This window comes from Aotus nancymaae, unplaced genomic scaffold (assembly GCF_030222135.1).
Source record: "Aotus nancymaae isolate 86718 unplaced genomic scaffold, 86718_ANA_hifiasm-v0.15.2.pri h1tg000022l_1, whole genome shotgun sequence".
In the NCBI taxonomy this organism is placed as follows: Eukaryota; Metazoa; Chordata; class Mammalia; order Primates; family Aotidae; genus Aotus; species Aotus nancymaae.
The window spans coordinates 1,551,462-1,576,546 of NW_026988435.1; the positions used below are offsets into that span (position 1 = coordinate 1,551,462).

Sequence of the window (25,085 nt, forward strand, 5' to 3'; positions counted from 1 at the left end):
AATAACTGAAATTTACCAGAGTACCTCCTCTGGACAATGAGATGTCAGACCCCTCATCCCATCCTAATTGCCTAAGCGACCACCTGCTTCCTGTTGACCAATTCCTCCTTCTTACTGCACCCTGATTCCTCTTTTCCTGCATGTAGCTGCATTTCTTCCCTGCTCGCTAAACCCTACATTTGAGTTGGTCAGGGAGCTGGATTTCAGACTGATCTCTACCTCCTCAGCTGTAGAAGCTGATGAAGGCCTTATTTCTTGTCAATACTACTTGTCTCAGTGACTGGATTTCTCTGCAGTGAGCAGCAAGACTTAAATGAAACCCCTGGTGTTTCAGTAACAACTATGCTATTACTAGACAAAATAAACAAGATGAGTTGTTTGTTTTTTTTTTTTTTTGAGATGGGGGTTTCACTCTTGTTGCCCAGGCTGGAGTGCAATGGCATGGTCTCACCTCCTGGTTCAAGCGATTCTCTTGCTTCAGCCTCCCGAGTAGCTGGGATCGCAAGCATGTACCACCATGCCCGGCTAATTTTGTACTTTTAGTAAATACGAGGGTTCTCCATATTGGTCAGGCTCGTCTCGAACTCCTGACCTCAGGTGATCCGCTGCCTCGGCCTCCCAAAGTGCTGGGATTACAGGTGTGAGCCACCATGCCTGGCCTAAAGAGGAGACTATAAGATGTTGCCAAAGACAATGAAGGATATTTTGTAATGATGAAAGGGTTAATCTATCAGGAAGAAAGTACAATATAAACACATATGCATCTGACCGAGCCTCATAACACGGGAAGCAAAAGCTGATAGAATTGAAGTAAGAGGGTTGAGTTGAGCGGCGACTGCAGCTGCAACGGGATGGCCGGGATCATGCACAGGGAACCTTGTGGGGTGGGCTGGCGGGTGCACCCCTGGGGGGCTGCACGCATGCGTTGGGACTGGCAGCATAACAGCCTGGAGGAGGATGCCGAGGACTTCATTGCCAGGATCTCCTTCTTCAGGAGAGCGCTCCAGGGCAAGCCCCGCTTCAGCCAGCAAGACGTTGAGAAAGAGAAACCCACAGTTACCTCAGCAAAGAAGAGATTAATGAGTAAGTTCATAAATACAGATTAGCAATCCCAGACACGTTGAAGATGACCGTGAATTCAAATGCGATTTACACTGGCTTCATTAAAGTGCAGATGGAACTCTGCAAACCTCCACAGACCTCTCCAAACTCTGGGAATCTCTCTCCCAGTAGCAATGGCTGTATGAAGATGCTTCGTGTCAGCAGCACAAACACTGTCGGGGAAGTGATCGAGGCCCTGCTCAGAAAGTTTCTGGTGACTGAGAGCGCTGCCAAGTTCGCACTTTCTAAGCGTCATCACAGGGAAGACCAAGTCGACGCCTGCAAGCTCACAGACCGGGAACATCCAGTCCACCTGCATTTGGTAGCAGGGCCCAGAACAGACACACTTAGTTTTGTTCTTCATGAACATGAATTGGAGAGCGGGAAACCTTCAGCCTTCCAGAGCTCCAGAATTTCCTGCGCATCTTGGACAAGGAAGAAGATGAGCAGCTGCAGAAGCTGAAGCGGCGCTACACAGCCTACAGACACCAGCTGGAAGAAGCCCTCGGTGAGGTGTGGAAGCCCGATTAAAGCAGGGCTCCCTGCCCGCGAGGCCCGGTGTGGGACCGACGTACCGAACAGCACCAAGAGCCTCTCTTCTCGGAGGGCTGCTGTCTTGCTCCAGTATGCGAGGGTCTTCCCCTTTTTATCTGTAGATTTTGTTCCTCCAACCTGGTCACACAGCATCCTGCACCTTAGTGTCCCCCGTAAGGGACTCTGCAAGCTTGTTGTTCAGCACCGCAGCGTAACCTCTTGGCAAGCTGTGAACCTGTAGCCTCAGCAGGAGCATTCGAGGGCGCTTAGAAGCATGAACGCTGGGGGTGGTTTTTTTTTTCTTTATTTTCTTTTAGTTATTTTAATTATGTGATGATGCTGTTAAGCTTATGGATGGGCAGATGAGTTTTTTAAAAGCTTAACTAGGAATCTCTTTTTCTGAATGCTTGTCCTGGTTTGAAACTACCTGTCTGTCTGTCTTTTCTTTTAATGTCAGAGGAATCGATCCATGTGAATTGAAAGGCACAGGAATCTAGGAACTTTGAGGAATTTGTTGTGAAAGATTTTGTTGGGCGTTGACAAAGAGGAAAGTGTAAGTTTGGGGAAGCATGTGGCGTGGGCGAGCGCTGTGGGCTGTGGAAGGTTCCGTGGCTTTTCAGTTAGGTGTAGTGGAGAAAGGGGTAGTTGCTTATAAATGAGTTAAAAGCATTCAGTGTTGAGAGGTTAAACCCATTTGAGGATCTCTTGGTTTCCTGGTGGGTAAAATGTGGAAACAGAGGCAGAAGCTAGAACGAACGGAGGGACCCATGAACTCTGCAGCAGATGGAACAGAGAATCAGGCAGGTGGAGCTACCGTCCTGGGCCGACGTGGGCCTCAATGCAGCTGGAACCGACCCGCTAATTCTGCCCTTTTGGAGTGGAAGGTCTCATCGGTGTAGCTTCTCTGCAGAGGCAGAACAGTGACGATTCGCTCACTCTTGTTAAGATGCATACAGTATCTAGTGTTTCCCCCAGAGGTGGTTTTCAACGTTGAGGTGGAATTTGGGTAGGGGCGACTGTTTTTCCCTTGATTGTTAGCTAGGATATTTATCAAGTAAACTCTGTGACCATCACTCCCTTCCCTTTTTTCTCCCTCCCCACCCTCTCTTGTTCCTTCCCTTCCTCCCTCTCTTCCCCCCTCCCTCTCCTCTCCCTCTCACTTTCTTTTCAACATTGAAATCTGTTCTTACATATTATAGAACAGGGCTATTGAATAAAGACTCCATCCTACTCAATCTTTAGTTCTAAAGGACAACTTGACTGTGAGGAGGAGCGCCCCCAAGAAAGGGGGGAAAGTCCACACCCAGCTAACCACACAGCAGGGCTTCATTATGGAAATATTTTAACAAAAGTACGTTATGCCAACCAAAGAAATTGCAGGTGCGATAGAAGCCTTCCTTAAAACAGGCTAAATCACCTTATTTTATGCAGCAGTTTAATCGGAGAACGGAGGGAAAGGTGTGCAGTGGTTCCAGAGGGGCCTTATATTCTATTTCTAGTCTAGATATTTTTGTTTATAAATTCCCAAGGAATTGTTAACACTTTGGTGACTCCTAGTGGATTCTTTTTGAAATTCCAAGGTGCTTCAGTTCCTTGCCCAAGTGAACTGTGCCTTTTATTGCATTTCTGTTCCTCTCTTGGTGGCTCTTCTGACTTTTCAGAGAACACCCACCTTGTTGGAGGCAGACTTAAGTTGTTATGCTGTGCCACACAATCTACCGAGACAACCGTATCTTCCTGAGCATTTAAGGAAAGTTGAAAAAAGAATAGAATTAGCAGCGATCAAATATGTTTGGCACATCTTGTTTAATTTTGTATGTAACTTCTCTTTAATACATTGATGAGGTTTTAGTGACATTGTCATCCAGCACTTTACTTTTGTTTTTCAGGGAACGCCTTTGTGATTTTATGCTGGTTTTACTGTAACTCAGACTATGGCCTGGGGTGGAGTATATTGTTATCAGCCACCTGGTTTTTTACTTACTCATCTCAGTAAACATATTTTGTGAGGCATTTGTTTCTCAGATTAAGACACTGTTAGAACCTAAAGCAGTAGCTGATGGGTATCTGTGAATTTTTTTTTAACTACTTGAGGTAGATTGTCTAACGAGGCATCCTCATCTGTATTCATCCAGAGCCTCGCTCACTGTCATGTGCACTACAAATTGCAAATCGGAAACTTACTGTATTGAAATTCTGTCAGTTCATGGGTCTTGAAGACTGAGCTTTTTCCCAAACACTGGTTACTGCAGCAGCATTTTTAATGTGTAAGTGAAGAAAAAAGGCCACTAAGGCCAAAGGCTTTTTAAGAATCATTGTACAGATCATTATGTTCAACTGTCTAAGCTTTGCTGTCATGCTGTTTTCTCTTCAGTGTGTGATGGGACAGGAACCATGTTAAATGAAGCGGTAGTATTGCAGGAGAGCATCTGAAATGGCAGAAGTAAAAAGTTACAATATTTATCATTTTGATGGGTTTAAGTTTATCTTTGTAGGGAAGATTTTTCTCCCCTAACATTGTTTCTAGAGTGGCAAAATTGTTTCCAGTATTAGAAATTGAAGTTATTAGTTAAAAAAAAAAAGAATTGAATGGAGAAATTGACAATTCAACAATAGTAGATGGAGACTTTAATACCACATTTTCAATAATGAATAGAGCAACTATGCAGAAGATCAATAAAGAAATAAAAGATGTAAACACAACGTACCAGACATCTATAGAATAGTCCACCCAACAAGAACAGAATATGTTCCCTCTCAAGTACACAGAGGACATTCTATAGGATAGACCATCTGCTAGCCCTTCAAATCAATCATAATAAATGTAAAAGGATTGAAATCATATAGTTTTTGAGACATCTCACTGACTAACACTCTCACACAGGATAGTTGCAGGTCAGCATGGAGGGTGTGCAGGTTGTTGGCCCTCCTTCCTTCAGTTTGTCATGAAAATGGAGGTGACCATGGTTACACATGTGTAGGCCAGTAGCCCAGGAAAGTCAGGCAGCTGAAGGGAAAAGACAGGTATTCCAGAAGAGTCTCCCTAGTGTCAGTCTCACAAAACCAGGGAGGAAGTGATACACAGGAAGTGAGGGGGTGAGTCAGGGCATCGCTTCTCTTCTGCCTATCTGTGCCTGTCATTAAAACCTCAGCTTCTATCCCACTGCACAGGAAAGCTGTGGATCACCACTGACTGCCACAGACCCATGACCTTGATTTATGCTATGCTGGGTCTGAGAAGATATCCTTAGGCCAGTGGCTTTGGGTCAATGCAAATCTTTAGTGTTCCATAAAAACTGCTTCAAACATATAAAACAGTAACAGTTTATAAGTCATTCCAAATTAGGTGGCTACTACATGTATTTAAAGAGAGAGAAACATATAAATTATTTCAGTGGTTGTGACAAATTGGAAAGAGAGCCTGTGGAGTTAAAATGAAAATCGTAAGTGACGAGCACAAAATATGTATATAGAGATTATAACACAAAGCAACTGACACATAGAAGAGGAGAGAGGGGTTAGGAGTTATGAGTATCAAACTTGTCTTCAAATTAAATGAAAAACCAACATGGGCCAGGGGTGGGGCTCATGCCTGTAATCCAAACACTTTGGGAGGCCAAGGTGTGAGAATAACTTGAGCCCAGGAGTTTGAGACCAGCCTGGGCAACATAGTGAGATCCCATTTACACACACACACACACACACACACACAAACACACAAAACAGCTGAGGGTGGTGAGAAGTGCCTGTAGTCCCAGCAATTCAGGAGGCTGAGGCAGGAGGATCCCTTGAACCTGGGGGTTGGAGGCTGCAGTGAGCTGTGATCACACAATTAAACTCCAGCTTGAGCAGCAGAGCTAGACCTTGTCTATTAAAAAAACAAATTAAAAAATCTAACATGCTTCCCCAGTGGGGAAAAGATGCCAGTATAACTTTGGGTTGCAGCAATACAAATGTTAAGACATTGACCAAAATCATTTTATTTTTTATTAGTTTTATTTTTTGAGACAGAGTCTCACTTTGCTGTCAAGACTGGAGTGCAGTGGCATGGTCTTGGTTCCCTGCAGCCACAAACTCCTGGACCCAAGCGATCCTTTCACCTCAGTCTCCTGAATCACTGGGACTACAGGCATGCAGCACTATGCCCAGCCAAGTTTTAAAATTTTTTGGTAGAGGCAACATTTGGCTATGCTGCTTGGGTTGGTCTCAGACTCCTGAGCTCAAGTCATCCACCCACCTTGGTCTCCCAAAGTGCTGGGATTACAGGTGTGAGCCACTGCACCTGGCCTTGAAATACTTATAAATAAATTATTGACACAGTGAGCAGAATATTCAGGGTTTTTCTGATAGTATTAAAATGCTGTAGAAAACTGGAGAACCAAAGAAGAATACTGAGACTATGTAAAAGTGTTACATTTTTAATCAGGAAAAAGTGACTTCATGACCGTCCTTCAGACAATGCTAGAACTTGGGAAATATGTATTCCTTGAAGTTTTCTGTGCATTTGCAATAACAAACAATGAAAATGTGGGTAAATTTTTGAAAGAGAGAGGCCTGTGGTATGTCACAAGGGTATACAAATGCTGAGAATGACCGCTGAGGGAGGGTCTCCGTTGGTGGTGACCTTCAGGAGAGACCTTGTGTTTCCACATGGCCTAGGCACCTGGAAGGCAGAGATCCTAATATTCCATGATGCCCCCACCTTCTAATTCTGTTATTGTGACTCCACACCGTTGCCTGGCACTTGGTCTTACCTCTGACCTTCCTATCAGAGCCTGAATCACAGACAGTACCTTAGACTCTAAGCTTAGCCACCTGCTGCCTTGTTTTTGTGGCTAAGGATATTCAGAGTTGTGGGATGCTGCCAAAGTTTATCCCAAAAGTAAGTTATGACTCAGACCTGCTTTCTTTAGGCCCGTTGAAGTCCCTTTTTTTTTTTTTTTAATGTAAACAATCTTTATTGAAGTATAATTTACATACTATAAAGCCACTCATTATAATTGTAGAGTTGAATACTTTTTAGTAATTTACCCAAGTAGTGCAACCATTACCATAATCCATTCCTTTGTTTTTTTTTTTTTTCATTTATTTATTTTTTTGAGACAGATTCTCACTCTGTCACCAGGCACCAGGCTGGAGTGCAGTGGCACGATCTCCACTCATTGCAAACTCCACCTCCTGGGTTCAAGCAATTCTCCTGCCTCAGCCTCCTGAGTAGCTGGGACTACAAGTGCACACCACCACACCCAGCTAATTTTTTGTATTTTTTAGTAGAGACGGGGTTTCACCATGTTGGCCTGGATGGTCTCGATCTCTTGACCTCATGATCCACCCACCTCGGCTTCCCAAAGTGTTGGGATTACAGGCATGAGCCACCGTGCCTGGCCTGTTTGTTTTGAAAGCATTATTTGTTTGGGTTTCTTCTTCATAGGCTCTGGCTCTGCTCCCTCCACAAGCTTCAGCATGGCAGTATCTCCCACCCCTTTTTTTGGTCCAAGGGCAGAAATGAGCATCCTGGAAACCAATCAGTACTTGCGCTCTGAATTTGAAAAATGCCAGCAGAACTTCCGAGACCTCAAAGAGACATTCCTGACACCCAAAGCTACTGCCTACTCCCTGCCAACCAGCTGCAGAAATACAGTAGGTCCCCTAGGGGCATGGTCACCAAAGTGATCAATGATTGTCCATCTTTCCTCTGTGTAGTGAAACACTGCAGACTTTATTATCTATCAAAATTAATTGTATCCTGACTACACTCCTAGAAAGGCACAAGTGGGCATTGTACTCTCAATTTGCTGAGCACATAAAACCTGAAGCACAAAGGTGTAAAATTTGCAGGGAGACTGTAGTGAGGAATAGAGACTAAAACCTTGGTTTAGGGATGAAACTGTCTTTCCCTCTCAGCAATGCATATCAGCTTCTACAGACATGTAATACCGCTGTTGGTTAAAACATCTCAGGATTCAATGTAACTTTTATAAGAGCACCCATTTGCAAAGCACTGTGCCAACAGCACCAAGGCTGAAAGCAGTAATAGTGTACCCTATCTGCCTTGAAGGAACTTAAAACTGCCTGTTCTCAACGAGTCACAGATATGTGGAGATGCGAACTTCAATAGCAGACATGGAGAAAAGTCTTGATGCCTGGATCAAGATTCTCTTCCCATATAAGTTCAAATAAGCCATTTTTCATGCTCGGGTTAGATTGAGGGTATTTCCTGAAAATCAGAGACTTTGTAACAGCCTTGCTGTCTCTCCCTGAGTATCAGTTTCGCCAACAGCAAGCAACTGCAGGTGGACCTCCAGGGTCAGAGCTGAGATACATGGCCATAATGAGAACAAGGCCAAGTGCAGCAGACCGCCGTTCTCAGCAGAAGGCCAGGCCAAGGTAGGGTCTGGCCCTTTCCTCTCCAGAGTCAGCTCTCATGTCTGTAAATCCACTGTAACATCCCAAGCCCGTTACTAATAGTGGGCGAAGGGAGAAGCTGTAATGACAAGGAAACATGGGAACAAGGGCATGAGAGGAACAGGGAATTGGGGGAGGACTCTGGTTAACACTGAGATCGAGTTTGCATTTCAATTTCTACAATTACACTGAGATCGAGTTTGCATTTCAATTTCTACAATTACTTTAAAATAAACCATTGCAGGGTGTGGGGTGGCTAAAAGTTGCTGTCCGACTTACTGTCATAGAAAGTAAAGTGAAAAGCCCCCTTATTAAAGAAGTGAAAAGGCAAGCTTCCGTGTGTGGAAAAACTCATCTTTTTTTAAACTTCATTCATTATCACTATCATTATAATTGTAGGACAAAATTTTCTCAAGCTAGAGAAGAAAAATATTACCTAAGAGCTTAGTATAAAGGTATTATTGTGCAAAGATTAAAGAGCATATACCCCGGAGCCAAATGTCCTGTGTTCAAATCTAACTTATCATCACTGTGCCTCAGTTTTCTCATCTGTGCTGGTAATAGATTAGTGACAACCTCTTTGGATAGTGATGATGGTCACATGACGATAATTCTTAAAACCTACTGCGTCAGTACCATGACAAACGCTGTGGTGGTTCTCCGTTTACAACACCACCTGTTAGCATTTGGGCATTTTTCATTTGGATCTTTCTCCTCCATATACAGTTTTACACAGTCATATCCAGATGAATATTTAAATCTTGGAAATATTTGGGGATTATTGAGACTCTTGAAACAGGAGAACCATCAGTCCTACACTTTTTAGTGTCTTCCCAAACACACAGGAAGTCATTATTTTATGCCTTCATGTTCGTGTTTTACTTAAGAGGCTGTAGGGCTTGGTATATTGGCCTTAAGATTTGAAGTCATGGCTGGGCATGGTGGCTCATGCCTGTAATCCCAGCACTTTGGGAAGCCAAGGCGGGAGGATCATTTGAGGTCAGGAGTTTGAGATGAGCCTGGCCAACATGGTGAAATCTATCTCTACTAAAAATACAAACATTAGCTGTGTGTGGTGGTACACATCTGTAATCTCAGCTACTTGGGACGCTGAGGCAGGAGAAGTGCTTGAAACCAGGAGACAGCGGCTGCAATGAGCTGAGATCATGCCACTGCACTCCAGCCTGGGCAACAAAGTGAGAGTCCAGCTCAAACAAACAAACAAACAAAAAGATCTGGAGTCAGACCTCAGGGGATGTGAATTCTGACTTTACCTCATTCCAGTTGAGCCATCTTGTTAAGTTCCTTTATCTGCCTGTGGGCTTGTCTTTCCTCAGCTCTAAAACAGGGAGTAGTTGAGAGATTGAGGAATAAAGATATGGAAATCCCGGTGTAAAGCCTGGTACTGGGGATACGTTTATCCTTGAGATAGGCTCTGCCTCCTGTGCTGCAGGCAGTGACCCCGCAGCAGCATGTCCAGCCTCCCACCGATGCAACATGCCTGTCTTTTCTTAGAATGTGAAGAGTACAAAGATCTTATAGAGTCTGTGCTGGAGGAGGAGCTGGAGTTCAAGGAGAGGGAACTGGCTGAGATGCCGAGACCAGCTGCAAGGCTCCGGTAAGGAGGTACCTCTGTGGGAAGTGCATCAATGCTGTTTGAAGTGGGGCAGCCCAAGCTGGTAGAATAAAGGGCAAATCTGTGCAAGGAGAAGGGCAGAAATGTACAAGCAGACACTGAACTAGACTAAGGCACAATGAGGCTATGGCAGAGTCAGGTCTCTAGGGTTTTCCATTAAATAGCATATTAATAACATGGAGACAGCTGCCTGCATTGGAATACCAGCAGTGTGGCTTCTATCTGTGTGTCCTTCAGCAAATTTACTTCACTTTTCTGCATGTGACTTACCTGGGCTATCTCATTTATAAAATGAAAATACGGACAGTTTCTACCTTAGAGGGTTATGAAGATTACATGCACCATTGCAAGTATTATAACCATCCCAAATGCATATAAAACCCTGAACAACAACTTTCTGTTAGGATTATATTGGTTCCCATTTATAGATGTGGTGATTATCATTAATGGACTAACATTTTCTATAAGAGATGATTTTCAAGCTTTCTGAAGTGCCCTTCATGATAGAATATTTCTTCTCCAAGCTTTATTAAAAAAACATTATCCTAGGTGGAGTATTGACTGGTAGGGCTACTGGATAGATAGATGATTGAGCAGCTGTTGTGTGGAAAATGGATTATTAATTTGCTCGGGACCAGCATTGCCTATCCTTAGAGGGTTTCAGACATAGGGTAGATTATAGTATTCAAAACTTCTTTTAATCCTTTGTTGAAAGGAAATCATAGACACTCAAACATGTAAAACTCAGCAAAGCAGAGATATTTGATTGAAGGGGAGATAGGTCTGGAACCTGTTTCTGCTCAGTGTATGTCTTAACTTCCCCTGACACTTTCTAGAAACTCTAAGGACTAGCGTTTGAAAGATGACCTGTAGATGACTACTTAGAAGAATAGCATAGCAGGGAGGACACTCAGGCATTAGATGGGGTGGATGACTGTAAATGTTCACTCCAGCTCTGGGATTACATGGATCTATGCATTAACTGAGTAACCACTTGTATGTGTATGTACTACTGGGTGCTGTACATTGGGTAATAGGTGGTGCTGTCTTTAGATTCACAGAACTCACACTCTACATTTAGACTGATGTGTATTAATCCATTCTCACGCTGCTATAGACACATATCTGAGACTGATATGTGAGACTGAGACTGATTTATAAAGAGAAGAGGTTTAATCGGCTGATGGTTCTGTGGGCTGTACAGGCTTCTGCTTCTGCGCAGGCCTCAGGAAATTTACTATCATTGTGGAAGTCGAAGGGGAAGCAGGCATGGTCTTCACATGGCCAGAAGAGGAGAGAGAGACAGAGCGAAGAGGGAGGTGCTACACTTTCAAACAAGCAAACTTGGTGAGAGCTCACTCACCCTCATGAGAACAGCAAGGGGGAAATCCGCCCCCAGGGTCCAGTCACTCTCCAGCAAGTCCCTCCCAACACTGGGGGTTACAATCCAACATGAGCCACACATATCACCATGAGAAATGTTTATACAATAATTAGAAAACAATGAATCCCACATAGAGCAATCAAATTACTACTCAGAACTTTCTTCTTTTTCTTTTTTTTTTTTTTTCGGAGATAGAGTTTGTTGCAGGCTAGAGTGCAGTGATGTCATCTCAGCTCACTGCAGCCTCCACCTCCCACCCCAGATTCAAGCAATCCTTCCACCTCAGCCTCCCAAGTAGCTGAGAATACAGGTGCATGCCACCACATTGGCTAATTTTTGTATTTTTAGTACTGGGGTTTCACCATGTTTTCTAGGTTGGTCTCAAGCTCCCAACCTGAGGTGACTCATCCTCCTCAGCCTCCCAAAGTGCTGGAATTACAGGTGTCAGCCGGTGTGCCTGGCTAGAACTCTAGTTTAAATTGCCTTCTTACTGGTTATGGCTTATCTTCATGTTAAGAAGAATGCTATCCTTGACGTTTTCACTAAATTTTCATTTTAACTTTCAATTAATACCAGAAATGCCTGCCCAACACTTTTGAACCTGGCTTTATTTACTGCATAATGCTTGATGTGTATCATATGAAAATGTACTTGGGCTAAAGTGGGGAAAAAAGGCACATTTTTTAAACTACAGTAAGTAAAAAAAAAAAAAAAAAAGAAAAAAAGACAAACCCGAGGCTGTTTCTTCATTTCCTCTGCCACAGGCAAGTCAAACAATGTGTAGAAGAATTCATCTTGGGCCAGGTGTGATGGTTTGTACCTTTCATCCCAGCACCTTGGGAGGCTGAGGTGTGCATATCATTTGAGATCAGGAGTTTGAAGCTAGCCTGGCCAACATGGCAAAACCCCATCTCTACTAAAAATATAAAAATTAGCCTGGCATGGTGGTGGGCACCTGTAGTTCCAGCTACTTGGAAGGCTGAGGCAAGAGAATCATTTGAACCTCGGAGGTGGAGGTTGCAGTGAGCCAAGATTGCATCACTGCACTCCAGCCTGGGCAACAGAATGAGATGAGACTCTGTCTCAAAAAAAAAAAAAAAAAAAAAAAAGAGAGAGAATTCAACTTGGGGAGTTCCTTATGGGGATTCTAAGAGATCTCTCCTCTGAAGCTCCTATAACCTGTTATTCACCACATTCCCTCATACATTTTACTCTTCTTTCCCATCTTAGAATACATGATCCCTTAATCCATGCTCAGGCTGAAGAACTGACCCACTTATGGCAGAAGATACAGGAAGGGAGCAGTGTCTGCTGCCTTTTCACCCAGCATGTGAAGAACACAGTCAAGTCTTATGAGAGCCTCCTCAGGAACACTGGCATTGCCTATGACCAGAGACAGAGACTCTGTGAGCAAATGGTAGAAGGAAGCCAGCTGACAGAGATCCTTGCCAGAAACCTCGCAACAGGTAAGCTGGCTACAGGCTCTGAGGACCCTTAGCTCCTCCCAAGTCCCCCAAAGTGGGGAGAAAAAGTACAAGGTTATCTCCATTGGAGATTTTATTTTACTTTAGACTATGGTCCTAAATCCGCATTCTATTGTTTTCTCTTTAGAGCACTCAGGTAATCACTTTAATATTCTTTCAAGAGTTCTTAGTTTTGTTGTTTGAGACACAGTCGCTCTCTTACCCAGGCTGGAGCAGGGGACACGATCTTGGCTCTGCAATCTCTGCCTCCTGGGCTTAAGCAATCCTCCCATCTCAGCCTCCCAAGTGGCTGGGACTACAGGTGTGTGCCACCATTCCTGGCTAATATTTATATTTTTTGTAGAGACAGGATTTTGCTATGTTGCCCAGGCTGGTCTTGAACTACTGAGCTCAAGTGATTCACCCTCTCTGGCCCCCCAAAGTTCTGAGATTACAGGTGTGAGTCACTGTGCCTGGCCTGAAACTTAGTAGTTTCAATCAGTAAGAGAGATAGAGTATAGCAGACGACTTCATCTTGATGAGTATAAGAACTCACCTTAACTTCTGGAAGATATTTTCACTGGATGTAGGATTCTAGTTGACAGTTTTTTTGTTTTTAAAAAGTGTTTGAAAAGTGATATTCCACTGGCTTCTGGCTTACATTGTTTCCTACAAGAAGTCTGCCGTAATTCTTATTTTTGTTCCTCTGTACATAATATGTTTTTTCCTCTGGCTGCTTTTGAGATTTTCTATTTATCACTGGTTTTAAGCAATTTGACTATGATAAGACCGTGTATAGTTTTATCTTTTATATATTGTTTTACCTCATTTAGTTTCTTGCATCTGCACATTTATAGTTCTCAGCAAATTTGAATAATAATGACATATAATATGTATTATACACGGCATTATAATATATTATATACATGGCATATATAACAAATATATATAATATACATTTTATTTTTTATCTCTATCTTCTCCTTCAAAGACTCCAGTTATATTTGTGTTAGCTGCTTTGTAATTGTACCACAGCTGACTAATGGTCTGTCCATTTTTGTTGTATCTTTTTTCTCTTTGTTTCTTTTTAGTTCCATGTCTTGGAATTGATTAACCTTTCTTAAGCAGCATCTAATCTGCTGTTAATCCTAGCCAGTGTATTTTCATCTCAGGCTTTGTTTTTCATCTAAATTTAATTTAGCTCTTTTTTTTAATGTCTTCTGTGTAACTCCACATCATTTCATATTTCCCCTATCATCTTCATTTTATTTCATTCTAGTTTTTGAGACAGAGTCTTGTTCTGTTGCCCAAACTGGAGTGCAGTGGTGAGATTTTGGCTCACTGCAACCTTCACCTCCTTGGTTCAAGCAATTCCTCTGCCTCAGCCTCCTGAATAACTAGGATTACAGCCATGTGATGCCACACTTAGCTCATTTTCATATTTTTCATAGAGATGAGGTTTCAGCACATTGGTCTGGCTGGTCTTGAACTCCTGACCTCAGTGGCCCACCCACCTCAGCCTTCCAAAGGGCTGGAATTACAGGCATGAGCCACTGTACCTGGCCTACCTTCTTTAATTCAAGGAATATAGTTATATTTGTTTCAATGTTCTTGTCTACAAATTCTGTCTCTGTGCCCTTCCTATTGTGTTTAATTCTCATCTGATGTGTCCTTTCTAAGTCAGTTAAAGTGGATTGATTTTTTTTTCCCTTTTTCATCGTGGATCTTAGTTTTCTGTCTCTCTGCATTCCTAACACTATTTGATTTGGTGTTAGACACTGCCAATTGTAACTCATTGAGTGCTGGACTTTTTGCATTTTGTGTTAAAATTGTTTTAGCTTTGTTTGGTATACAATAAAATTAGTTAAAAACAATTTGCTTCTTTTCAAGCTGGCTTTTTAAATTTTTTAGGCAGGATAAGATCAGATATTAGTCAATGGCTATTTTTTTCCCACTATGGAGGAAATATGCCTTTTTAAAAAAATAAACCTTATTTTTTAGAGTAGTTTCAGATTCACAGCAAAATTGAACAGGAAGTACAAACCATTCCTATCTGCCCCTTGCCTCTACACATGCATAGCCTCCTAGACTATCAACATCTCTCTCCAGAATGGTACATTTATTACAATTGATGAACTTACCCTGACATCTTATTATCACCCAAAGTCCATAGCTTACATTGGGGGTAATACTCCTTTGCATATTCGAAGCCTGTGGTCTCCAACTGTTTTGGCACCAGGAACTGGTTGCATGGAAGACAATTTTTCCATGGATGGGGTGGGGGTAGGGTGGTAGTGGTGGGGGTGATGGTTTCAGTATGAAACTGTTTCACATCCAAAAATCAGGCATTCACTAGCGTCTCATAAGGAGCGTGCAACCTAGATTTCTTGTGGAACCTAGATCTTTCGCATGTACAGTTCACAGATGGGTTTGTGCTCCAATGAGAATCTAATGCCATCGCTGATCTGACAGGAGGCGGAGCTCAGGTGGTAATTCTTTCTGGCTGCTGCTCACCTTCTGCTGTGTGGCCCTATTCCTAACAGGCCACGGACCAGTGCTGGTGTTTGGGGACCCCTGTTCTAACCAATGCTCCCTTTATTAAAAGGGTTTTTCACTTCAGCTGATGGAAACACCAAGTGTCGCAAGCTCTGTGTGAGCTACAGACACGATTCCTTTTGAGAAGTTCTTTTCCCTGCTTTGCATCATTTCCTCACATACATGTACTAATCAGCACTTAGCTGAAGATTGAAGACAGGTATCCAAGGCATTCTCTCTGTGCAGCAATCTACTCTCCAGTCTGTCCTGTGATGTCACCACCCTAACTTCTACAAACTTACTACAGGCTCTGCCTGGGCCCTCCCCAACTTCTCTGCAGTTCAAAACCTCAGGTGGTAAACCAGAGTAATCTTAGGGCTTACCGCTTTTATTTTCACTCTCCCAGGGATCACTGCACTGTACTGCACTACGTCCAATGTTGAAGCTATAGTTGAAAATAGTTTTCCAGTTGCTTAAGGTGGAGAACAAATCTGGTCCCTATTACTCCAAGTTGGCCGGAAACAAAAGTCTCCATTCAATCTCCGTGGTCAGAAAGAAGAGTATGACAGAAGGCAGCTTGTGAGAATGGAAGATCCCTGGGCTAAGAATCAGAATTACCTGGGCTCTAGTCTCAGCACTGCGTTTACTAACTTTGTACAGGTGATTGGTCCTTCTTGAACTTCTGTTTCCTCATTTGTAAAGAGGGTAAAATCATCATTCCACAGCTGCTGTAGAGATCAGTTGAAGTAGTATCCTAATGTTCATAAGTGTATTTCTCTTTTGGGGTTATTTATTTATCTATTTATTTTCAGGTCCCAATAAACTGTCCAAATTTTTTGGGGTTACCTTAGGCACTGGACATAGTAGAAACTGGTATTGGAAAAGTTGATTTATACTAGAATATTTTTCATAGAATTACTCCCAATTCTCACTCACAAACTGAAAAAAAAAAAAGACTCTCAAGAACATCTGAGGAAGAACAAGGCACAATAGGGACAGACTTGAAGGCACCTGGCTGTCCTCTGTTTGGAGTAGAGGTGGGACAGGGTATTTGTCCCCTCAGAGACTGCAGTATTTTCTGTGTGAGAGCAGCAATGGGACAGTCATTGTCTGGCAACCAGTCTGTGGCAGGAAGAAAGGTTACAACTGGAGGGTCCAAAGAGCAGCCGGGAAGTATTCTTTGAGCTGGGGAGCAAAAGACATTTTAAACTTTTTGCTCTGCTTCAGGCAGCTGATGCCATGGTGATGATTCAGCACTTCAGGGATGCCCTGTCCAGTGGGCTCAGGCAAGCCTGCCAGACCACTTCACTAAAGAAACAACCTGAGGCCTCCTGCAATAATCTCACAGGGCATTCTGAAGACACATGTAAAGTGTTATGTCCCTGACCATAATGGGACCTGCTTAATTTCTGACTAGCGCATTCTAATTTTGGTTGGCAGAAAATCACAAAGAGAAGAAAGATGAAGACAGGCAAAAGCTACTGGCTCCCAGGTAACTCTAGATGATGAAGGGCTGTTAATGGACTAACCAAATCTAGAGAGGATTCCAGGGTTCAAGAGGTTAAAGGTCCCAGATCTCTAGAAAAAGCAGAAACTGCTGATTGTCCCTATTTTGTTCACTGATTACACAATGTGTCCTTTAAAAAATGGTTCCCTGTTCTCTTTGCAGCTCTTGTATTGGTTCCGGTTTTCTAATAATTTGTCACATTGAGTTAACTAGTCAATCTTATCAAAAAGTAAACCAACCAGGTATCCCTGGTTTCTGTAACTATATCTATATGGTTAAAAACCAAAGTGAGATGGTTAAAAACCAAAGCGAGATGCCTATTTGCTTTCTGTGCAGTTTTCCTGAATTATACTGGCAGATATTTTACAGCCAGAAAATTACCCTGAAAAGTAAATTGACACCAAACCAAGTATTTAAAGCTAGACGTCTAAAATCTGCAAAAGCCCTGGGAGGTTAGGTTTTCTCAGGAGCCAGTATTCAATGGGTCACTCCACATAGTTATTGTTATTGAGACAGGGTCTCTAGCTCTGTCACCCAGGCTGGAGTGCAGTGGCATGATCTTGACTCACCAAAACCTACAACCCCGGGCTCAAAGGATCCTCCCACATCAGCCTCCTGAGTGGCTGAGACCACTAAGCCTGGCTATTTGTTTTGCCGGGGTCTTGCCTTGTTGCACAAGCTGGTCTCAAACTCCTGAGCTCAGGCAATTCACTCACCCCCGCCTCCCAAAGTTCTGGGATTATAGATGTGAGACACCGCACCCTGCCTTCCTGAAATAGTCTTGATAATTACAGTTTCTGAACAGTCTCCCTTAGCTGTTTTAGCCATCCCAGGATTGTTGGCAGGCTTGCCAGTATTTTTGGAGGTGCAATTGTAATGGCTCCTGGGCTTCAAGCTCCAGTCTCCATCTCTCCTTGGGCGCTGCTCTCTCATAAGGTTCCATCTGACTACTAGAATACCAGGGGATTTCCATAAAGACAAAACTTTCATCTTGGCAACACTTTGTAAATAGCCAAGATTCTCAATCTTTGTGCAGCCCCAAGGTATTTTTAAGATCTTTGTAAGTTTAGTCTCAATGATGTACTTCAGTCTAAACCAGCGACTACGGTATCTGCTGCAGAATAGGCTGAATCTAGCAGCAAAGTCACCAGCATGCCCTCTTCCCAGAATAACTCCACTCTCACCACTGGAGCTCCTCCAGGTATGTAAGAGCCCCTTGGGTTGGTAGCCTCGTTGGTGTGTATACAGATTCAAACCTCAACCTGTATCTCCTCTCCCTTACTTGAATATTTGACTTTACTTTGGGGGCAAAACTTTGGATTGTTAGGGAGCCACATGCCTTATATACTCTTCTAGGCAAGAGAAAGAGACTCTATGAATTCCCTCACTGAGCTTTTATACTAATATAAGCCGTATTAGGCTTGTCATTTTGTCAGTAGTGAGGATAAGTATGTGGCTTTTATTACTCATACCATCCTCTGATGAAGGCATCCTTACTTTTCTTTCCAATTTCAGCATAAGGTGCAGATGAAGGCCTTTACCATCTGTTAAAGATCTTCTGGGCTGGGCACAGTGGTTCACACCTGTAATCCTGGCACTTCAGGAGGCCTAGGTGGGTGGATCACTTGAGCTCAGGAATTCAAGACCAGCCTGGCCAACATGGTGAAACCCCATCTCTACTAAAGATGCAAAAATTAGCCAGGAAGGCTGGTGCATCCCTGTAGTGTCAGTTACTCAGGAGGCTGCAGCATGAGAATCCTTTGAACCCAGGAGATGGAAGTTGCAGTGAGCCAAGATGGGGCCTCTGCACTCCAGCCTGGGTGACAGAGTGAGACTCTGTCTCAAAAAAAAAAAAAGTTCAGGAGAAATATTTTGTAGAGAGGAAGATATTCCCTACTACCTACAAGACATCTCAAGGAGGTGGTCACACCTTTCCCAGTGCTGGAAAAGCCCTGCTCAGAGACCTTCGGTGATGTCCCACCTCCTTCCCGCTGCCCTACACTTCCCATGTGTAGGGAGGCAACCCTGTGCAGTTTGCTCAGCACTTGGCCATGCTTTGTTTGAAACCCCAAGAGCTCTTACAGGAAGTTGCCTTCTGTTCCCTGATGAGAAGATGAAGTTGGCAAAATAATGGTGAAAGACGGGGATCTTGATGAGAGGCCCCTGACTACCCCTTCAGTGACTGGCATTCTTCATTTCCCATCTCACTCCATGTCCTGGGGGAATGGCTGCAGGAGAGGAGCTCCGGAGCCAGCGGCAGCGCCTGAAGGAAACCCTTTTCATCAACAACTGCTTGTAAGAAAAGCCGGAATGTTATCTCAGCAGCTTTGATGAAGAAAATGGCAGGAGAGGCTCCAGTCAGTCTGCTCCTGGCAATATGTATTTTTCTAAATGCATGTGACTAGGGCAGAGCTTTATAGATTTCAAGCACTTTGACATACTTCACTTATTCACTATAAATGTCCAGCTAGAGAGGTAGGGCGACTGCTATCATTGTTCCTTACAGGTGAATAAATATGTTTCGATAGAGATTTGCCTCCATCTCAGGGGTATCTACCTCTAAAATCATTCTTGTGATTCCTAGTCAGTCTGCTGTCTTCTATCTGCTGCTGTACACTGCCTGCTGTCTCTCTGCTTCTTCTGTGATTGGCATTCAGTAAAACACAGGTTTCTGAGCACCCATGTAGCAGAATGAGTCTCCTCTGCTGCCATCTCATCAGCTTCCCTAATGTCCTGGTTACTCTTCATTCTACCACTCCAAGGCCATTCTCTCCAACCCCTTCCTCTTAGATTGCTCTCACACAGAGGCCACCATTTCACAACATTGTACTGGGCCAGAAGAACAGTCACCAGGTCCCTTCCCACACCGAAGTAGCAACTATTTCAGAAAAGCCTTCTTCCTATTACAACCATTGGGTGTGAATGCATGTGATGTGCTGGCATTTGTTGAGAATCATGTGAAAATGAACCTCCTGCCCCATCACATGAAAGTTCTACCCCTGAGTCCCCAGGGATTCTTCCTAGGCTAAGATAGAGATGAAGAACATGAAATGTGCAGAAAGCATTCTCTTAAGCAAACATGTATAACTTGCCTAAATTGTCATGATTTCCTGGAACAGGATGACCTTCTGAGCTTTACAGGCAGATCATAGATTCCATTGTCCGGCTGCATAATGAAAACAGAGTTCTCAGAGAAGAATACCAGAGACTCCCCCGGCTTGCCTGAATCAAATTTCCAAAGGTAAGTGGTAAAAAGCCTCAATGTGAAGTCACTCTCAGAAGGGTCCCTTCTTTTGTCACACCCCACTGTAGAAACCAAAGAGGACGGGGAGGCCAGAGCTGCCCAAAGCCTTTTGACCCACAATTCTCATAGTTATTCTCAGCCTGGAGAGGGCTGCTTTCCAGATGCTCCCCCAACAGGCCCCAGACTGCCAGGTTCCAGCAATAAGCAGCTCAGAGGAATATCCTATTTAGGTGCAAGCCACACTCCGCTATTGCAAATTGGAGAAAAGAAGAACAAACTTAAAAGGTGAAAAGAATTAGGAGAACAATTGTTTTAATTAAATGCTTTTTATTAAGATTAAATCAACTTTCCCCTAGAGTACTGAAAGTATAAGCAATCATAATTTACATTCTAAGTTACTGTCTTTGAGGAAGTATGAAACCAAAAAGGCGCCATAAGCCAAAAAAAGCACAAAAGTGCTAATTTTCAAACTGATGATAATAAAGCACTAAAAACTGCAATCAGCATAGTTCATTTGGTTCTTGGCAAAATGCACATTTATTGGTTGAAATGATAATATCCCAGCTACCTTGTTGTGTCTAGCTCTTACTGCTGAGGAGAAAAAGCAAACAGAAACAAAAAAAAACACGAAAAAACATGGTCAAATTGGCAAAAATGTTTACAAACCTGCAGAATCTCTTCAGCCTGTCCCTTAAACTCCAGACTTGGCATTTACTCAGCTCTGCCGTGCACAATGCCCACCTCAATGTCCGTTCTTGCACAAGCTTGGTTAGGGATAAGCCAAGATCACATGGGTTTTTATTTTTTTTCCCCTCTCATTCCTATGTTTGCTTTTCCTTCCAAAGACCCTTCTGAGTTAAGACTGTCCCCAGACTACTGGAGTCACTTAGTCACAAGCTTGCCTGATGGTTCAGAGCTGGCAAATGTGGGAGTTTATGTGAATTCCACAGCACCCAGCAACCGCGCTGGAGAGTATTTCCCCATGATGTGCAGGTGTCTAAAAGCCCAGCTATTGACTTGAAGGGAGCATTTGGGATGATTTAGCTTTGAGAAAAGGGAATCCAGAGGCCAACTTTGCCTTGGAAGTCCAACTGAGAAAGACAGTGATTTACTTGAGATGGTGAGAGTCGGAAAGAAGCCTGTGGTGAAAGAGAAACAAAGAGAATGGTGGGAAATAGGGTGGGTCTACTCAGTAGCTTTAAATCATTCCGTCATAGTATAAAGCCTGGTGAGGTTTTAACTAACATGAGTGCCTGAGCTCTACACATAGAGATTCTGATTGAAATGCTTCCCAGTGGGTGGAAGCCACTAGTAGTCTTAAAAAGCTCCCAAGTGATTGTAACACGTGGCTAGAGAAGAAAAGGACCATCTATCTACTAGAATCTCAAGTCACCAGCATAGAGGTGTCTCAAATGTGCAGCTACCACATAGAAAAGGTTTAACATCAGCCATTGATGGAATTTGCCTTCATCGCTCAATGGTCTTGTTTGCACAGCATGGAAAAAGGAGAAGAGAAAAAGAGGTAGATGGATAGACTGAACCTATGGTTTGCCTATGTAGAGCAGTTTCTCAAATGTTTTTGACCACAAGATGCAGTGACAAATATACAATTCTTTGTGATCAGCTTTTTAACACTCTTTTACTATGTGATGCATCCTACCTAGTATTCACATAAAGCCTGTTAGACTTCTCCAGATTGAAGCCTCCCCTCTAACTTCCCCTAAACTCTGTGATGTAATGGAAACATGTGAGGCCTCAATTCTCATCCCAGGTCTTTCACTCACAGATCATCTGGCCTTAGCCTCTCATCACCACTGTCTCCTTGGCTAAGGATGGAGCTGTACTTGGTGGTGTCTGAGCACCTGCTGCTTCCACATTCTGGGCTCTTCCCTTGGCACCATCACTTATTTAAAAGGAATAGGACAGGGATTTAGGAGGGTTATTTCTCTACAAAATGTCCTCTCTTTTTCATGACAAGCTGTTTCTGAATGTGCACTTTTGAGGCTAAGCAAATCCCTTCCTGGGAGGTGTGAAAGACCTTTATTTCTCTCCATAATACTCCTCTGGAGTTGATGGTGAGGAGGTGGTAGAGTCCTAGCTAACTCATCTGCAGTGGCTTTGAGCAAGCACATCCCTTCCTGGCAAGTGTGAAAGACCTCTGTTTTTCTCCATAATACTCCAAAGGATTATTTTGCTTCCAAACACCCTCTCAGTCTGAACTGTCCTTAGACTACTGGAGTCACTTAGTCACAAGTTTGTCTGATGGCTCAGAGCTGGCAATATGTGGGAGTTTATGTCAATCCCACAGCACCCAGCAATGCTGCCTGCAAAGTATTTACCTATGATGTGCACACGTATTGCACAAGCCCAGCTACGTGACTTGAAGGGGGCCAGAGGAGTATTAGGGAGAGTCAGCTGATGGTGAGGAGGTGGTAGAGACCTAGCTAACTCATCTGCAGTGGTCTTGAGCAAGGCTTTTAGAGTCATAAGCTGGGTGGGTCCTGTGTCCCACAGGACGCAGGCCAGCTAGTTCATTTCAGGAGAGTTTCTTTTCCACCTGTTATTACTATCTTCTTCCAGCCTGTAGTTCACTACGAGAGATTATCCACTGAGCTGCGCTCAGTTTGCACCTGGCCTGTATTACCATGTAGCTCTCACTCAGCCTCAGTTAGGTATCAGCAACACCTGACCAAAGATTGATGTTCAGTGCTGTGTGTGTTTGTCAGTTTCAGGTAACAACTAATGTTGGAACTATGAGAAGTTCTCTACTTTTAACAAAGCTTAGTCACAGTTACCCAGTTGAGAAGAAAAACTAAAACAACAGAACAATTGAAAATCCAAACACAAAAGCTCCATCTCTGAGAACCAAATTTTGCAGCCACTCCAGATTTGTACTCCAAATGGATAGCTGGATTGTAGAAATCATATCCCTTCAGCCTGCAGATGTGATAACTGCCCGAGGGACAGTGATGCCTAGATTCACAGATAGTCCCCTTTCCCCATCCTGTGTACAACTGGAGTCAGCAGCAGCTGGAGGAAAATGGCGAGGACTTGGACTCAAGATTAAGTGCCTATGAGTTTTTTGTACAAATCACAATTATAAACTTTCTTGCTCCAGCTAAAAGCAGGAAACTCAATCATGAATGTGTTCACTACACGTATGCCACAGAAATTCTGAATGCATGACTTGATTCCAAAATTAATGTTAGCGCTCAGTAGTGAAGCTACATATATCTCCAACTCTGAAAGCTGCAGGCAAGATATCCTGTTTCCTTGCAGTTACACAGATCTATAAGCAGGGCAGCCTCACACATGTACATTCCTGGGAGACCCAAGGAAACAGTGACAGTGACACAGGGCAGGCAAGCCCCCAAACTGGTTCTTAGCCTGGGAAATTTCCTCCCAGAAACTACTGTGGGTTGGCCCCATAGGCAGTGTGCAGAGCTGGTGCCTGTGGGCTACTAGCTAGTTGTATTTATACCCACTTTTAATTATATGCCAATTAAGAGGTAGGTTATTCAGAACTTTCTGGAAAAGGGACAGGGAGTTTCCAAACATAAAATAACTTCCAGGCCATTGCCAAGGTGTGTTGTCGTGGCATTTCTAAACTGGCCATGGTCTCAGTGGGAGTGTCTTTATGCTAATGGCAGTGAGGGCAACCAGAGGTCACTTTCATCATCATCTGCTGGTTTCAGCAGGCTTCTCCTCTGCACCCTGTTCTGACCAGGTGCTGCTCTGTCAGTGGGACTGTGACTGGAAAGTAAGTCCTGCTGGTCTCCTACCTCATTTCCCCGTGGAGATCACATAGTCCTCCTTCATCTTAAGGGGCTTGCAGAAGGGTGGAGGCTCATCTTCTGCAACTGCTTCCTGCTGATGTTATGGGCATAGGCCCTGCCTAGCATCGGAGAAGTCAATTCTCTGGAAAGTTGTTCTAAACAGCCCAAAGGCAGGATGTCTTTATTTTCTGGGTCAGAAGAGGGGATGGGTTGGAAGCCCAGTGCCAGCATCATCTTTACATGGAATTACTGTGATCTAGAAGATACAAACTTCACAAGGAGGTTCAACAAGCAAGGACCAAAGATAAGTCATAACAAGATACCTATTAAACGTCCTAGAAAAGGTAAAAAGCGAGTGTCTGCAAGGTCTTAGGAAGGATAAAAAGCAGCTGTCTGCTGCTAGAGGTTCCTTTATTGAATTCCATCAGCAGGGCAAAGCTGTAAGATAGAAAACATTGTAATTAGGACTAAGAGAAAAACTTACGCCTTCATGTTCATCCACAGCATCAGGTTATTAATACTTCTCTGTGCATTTGCAAAACAATAGCTTTAAGTCTTCTGGGAGTTTGCAAGTGTAGGTCATGGCATCTTCCTCTGTCATCTGTGAGGACTCCTGTGAAAGTTTGAGGTTGGTCGTGGTGGCTCACACCTTTAAATCCCAACACTTTGGGAGGCTGAGGCAAGCAGATCACTAGGTCAGGAGTTCGAGACCAGCCTGGCCAACATGGGGAAACCTCTTCTCTACTAAAAATACAAAAAAAAAAAAAAAAAAAAAAAATCAGCTGGCTATAGTGGTGCATGCCTGTAATCCCACCTTCTCAGGAGGGTGAGGCAGGAGAATTGCTTGAACCCAGGAGGCAGAGGTTGCAGTGAGCTGAGATTGTGCCACTGCACTCCAGCCTGGGTGACAGAGCAAGTCTCCATTCCTCCCTCCCTCCAAAAAAAGAAAGAAAAGCAACTTTGAAATTTAACAGCAGTGGCATGCATAATAATGCCTGATAGGGGCCCTTCCATTTTGGTTGTAATTGATTGTTGGGGGATCCTTCTTTCTAAGTTTTTAGAAAGACTAAGTCTCCTGGTTGAATAGGGGAGTTAATCCTTTTCCTTGTGGGAGAAGGTTACATTCATTTCCATATTATTGAAGGTCCTTTTGAACCTGGCCTAAGTTGATAATCTATGTGTCTCTTCATCAAACAGGAGGTCTAAAGTTAAAAAAGGCCTTCCATGTCATTTCAAATAGACTAAGCTTTAAAGTTCCCTTTGCAAAGAGCCATCCTCACATGCAAAATGTCTATGAGTAAGAGAGAAACTCAGGCTTCTGAGGTTCCCTGAAAGAATTTTGCTGATGTCATGGGTTGGCTTTCCCTATGATCCAAAGATTGAGACTCCATGAGGAGTGACGACAGATAATGCCTAAAGCTGAGGCATTACCTCACTCGGTCACCTTAGCTGTGAAGGGAGGTCAGTTATCACCTTGCAAACCTTTTGGTAACCCAGATC

At 43.4% G+C, this 25,085-nt stretch overlaps 1 protein-coding gene and 1 pseudogene across 1 annotated transcript; both read left to right on the plus strand.

Moving 5' to 3' along the window:
- Positions 1-1,126: 1,126 nt before the first annotated feature.
- On the plus strand, positions 1,127-1,632 carry LOC110568673 (ras association domain-containing protein 3-like; annotated as a pseudogene).
- A 5,466-nt stretch (positions 1,633-7,098) lies between these two features.
- On the plus strand, positions 7,099-16,554 carry LOC105716776 (neuroblastoma breakpoint family member 6-like protein). Its single transcript, XM_064379937.1, is given in 5 exon segments — positions 7,099-7,252; positions 7,255-7,275; positions 9,556-9,658; positions 12,291-12,526; positions 16,499-16,554. Coding segments are annotated over 5 exon segments (570 nt in total).
- Positions 16,555-25,085: the final 8,531 nt, after the last annotated feature.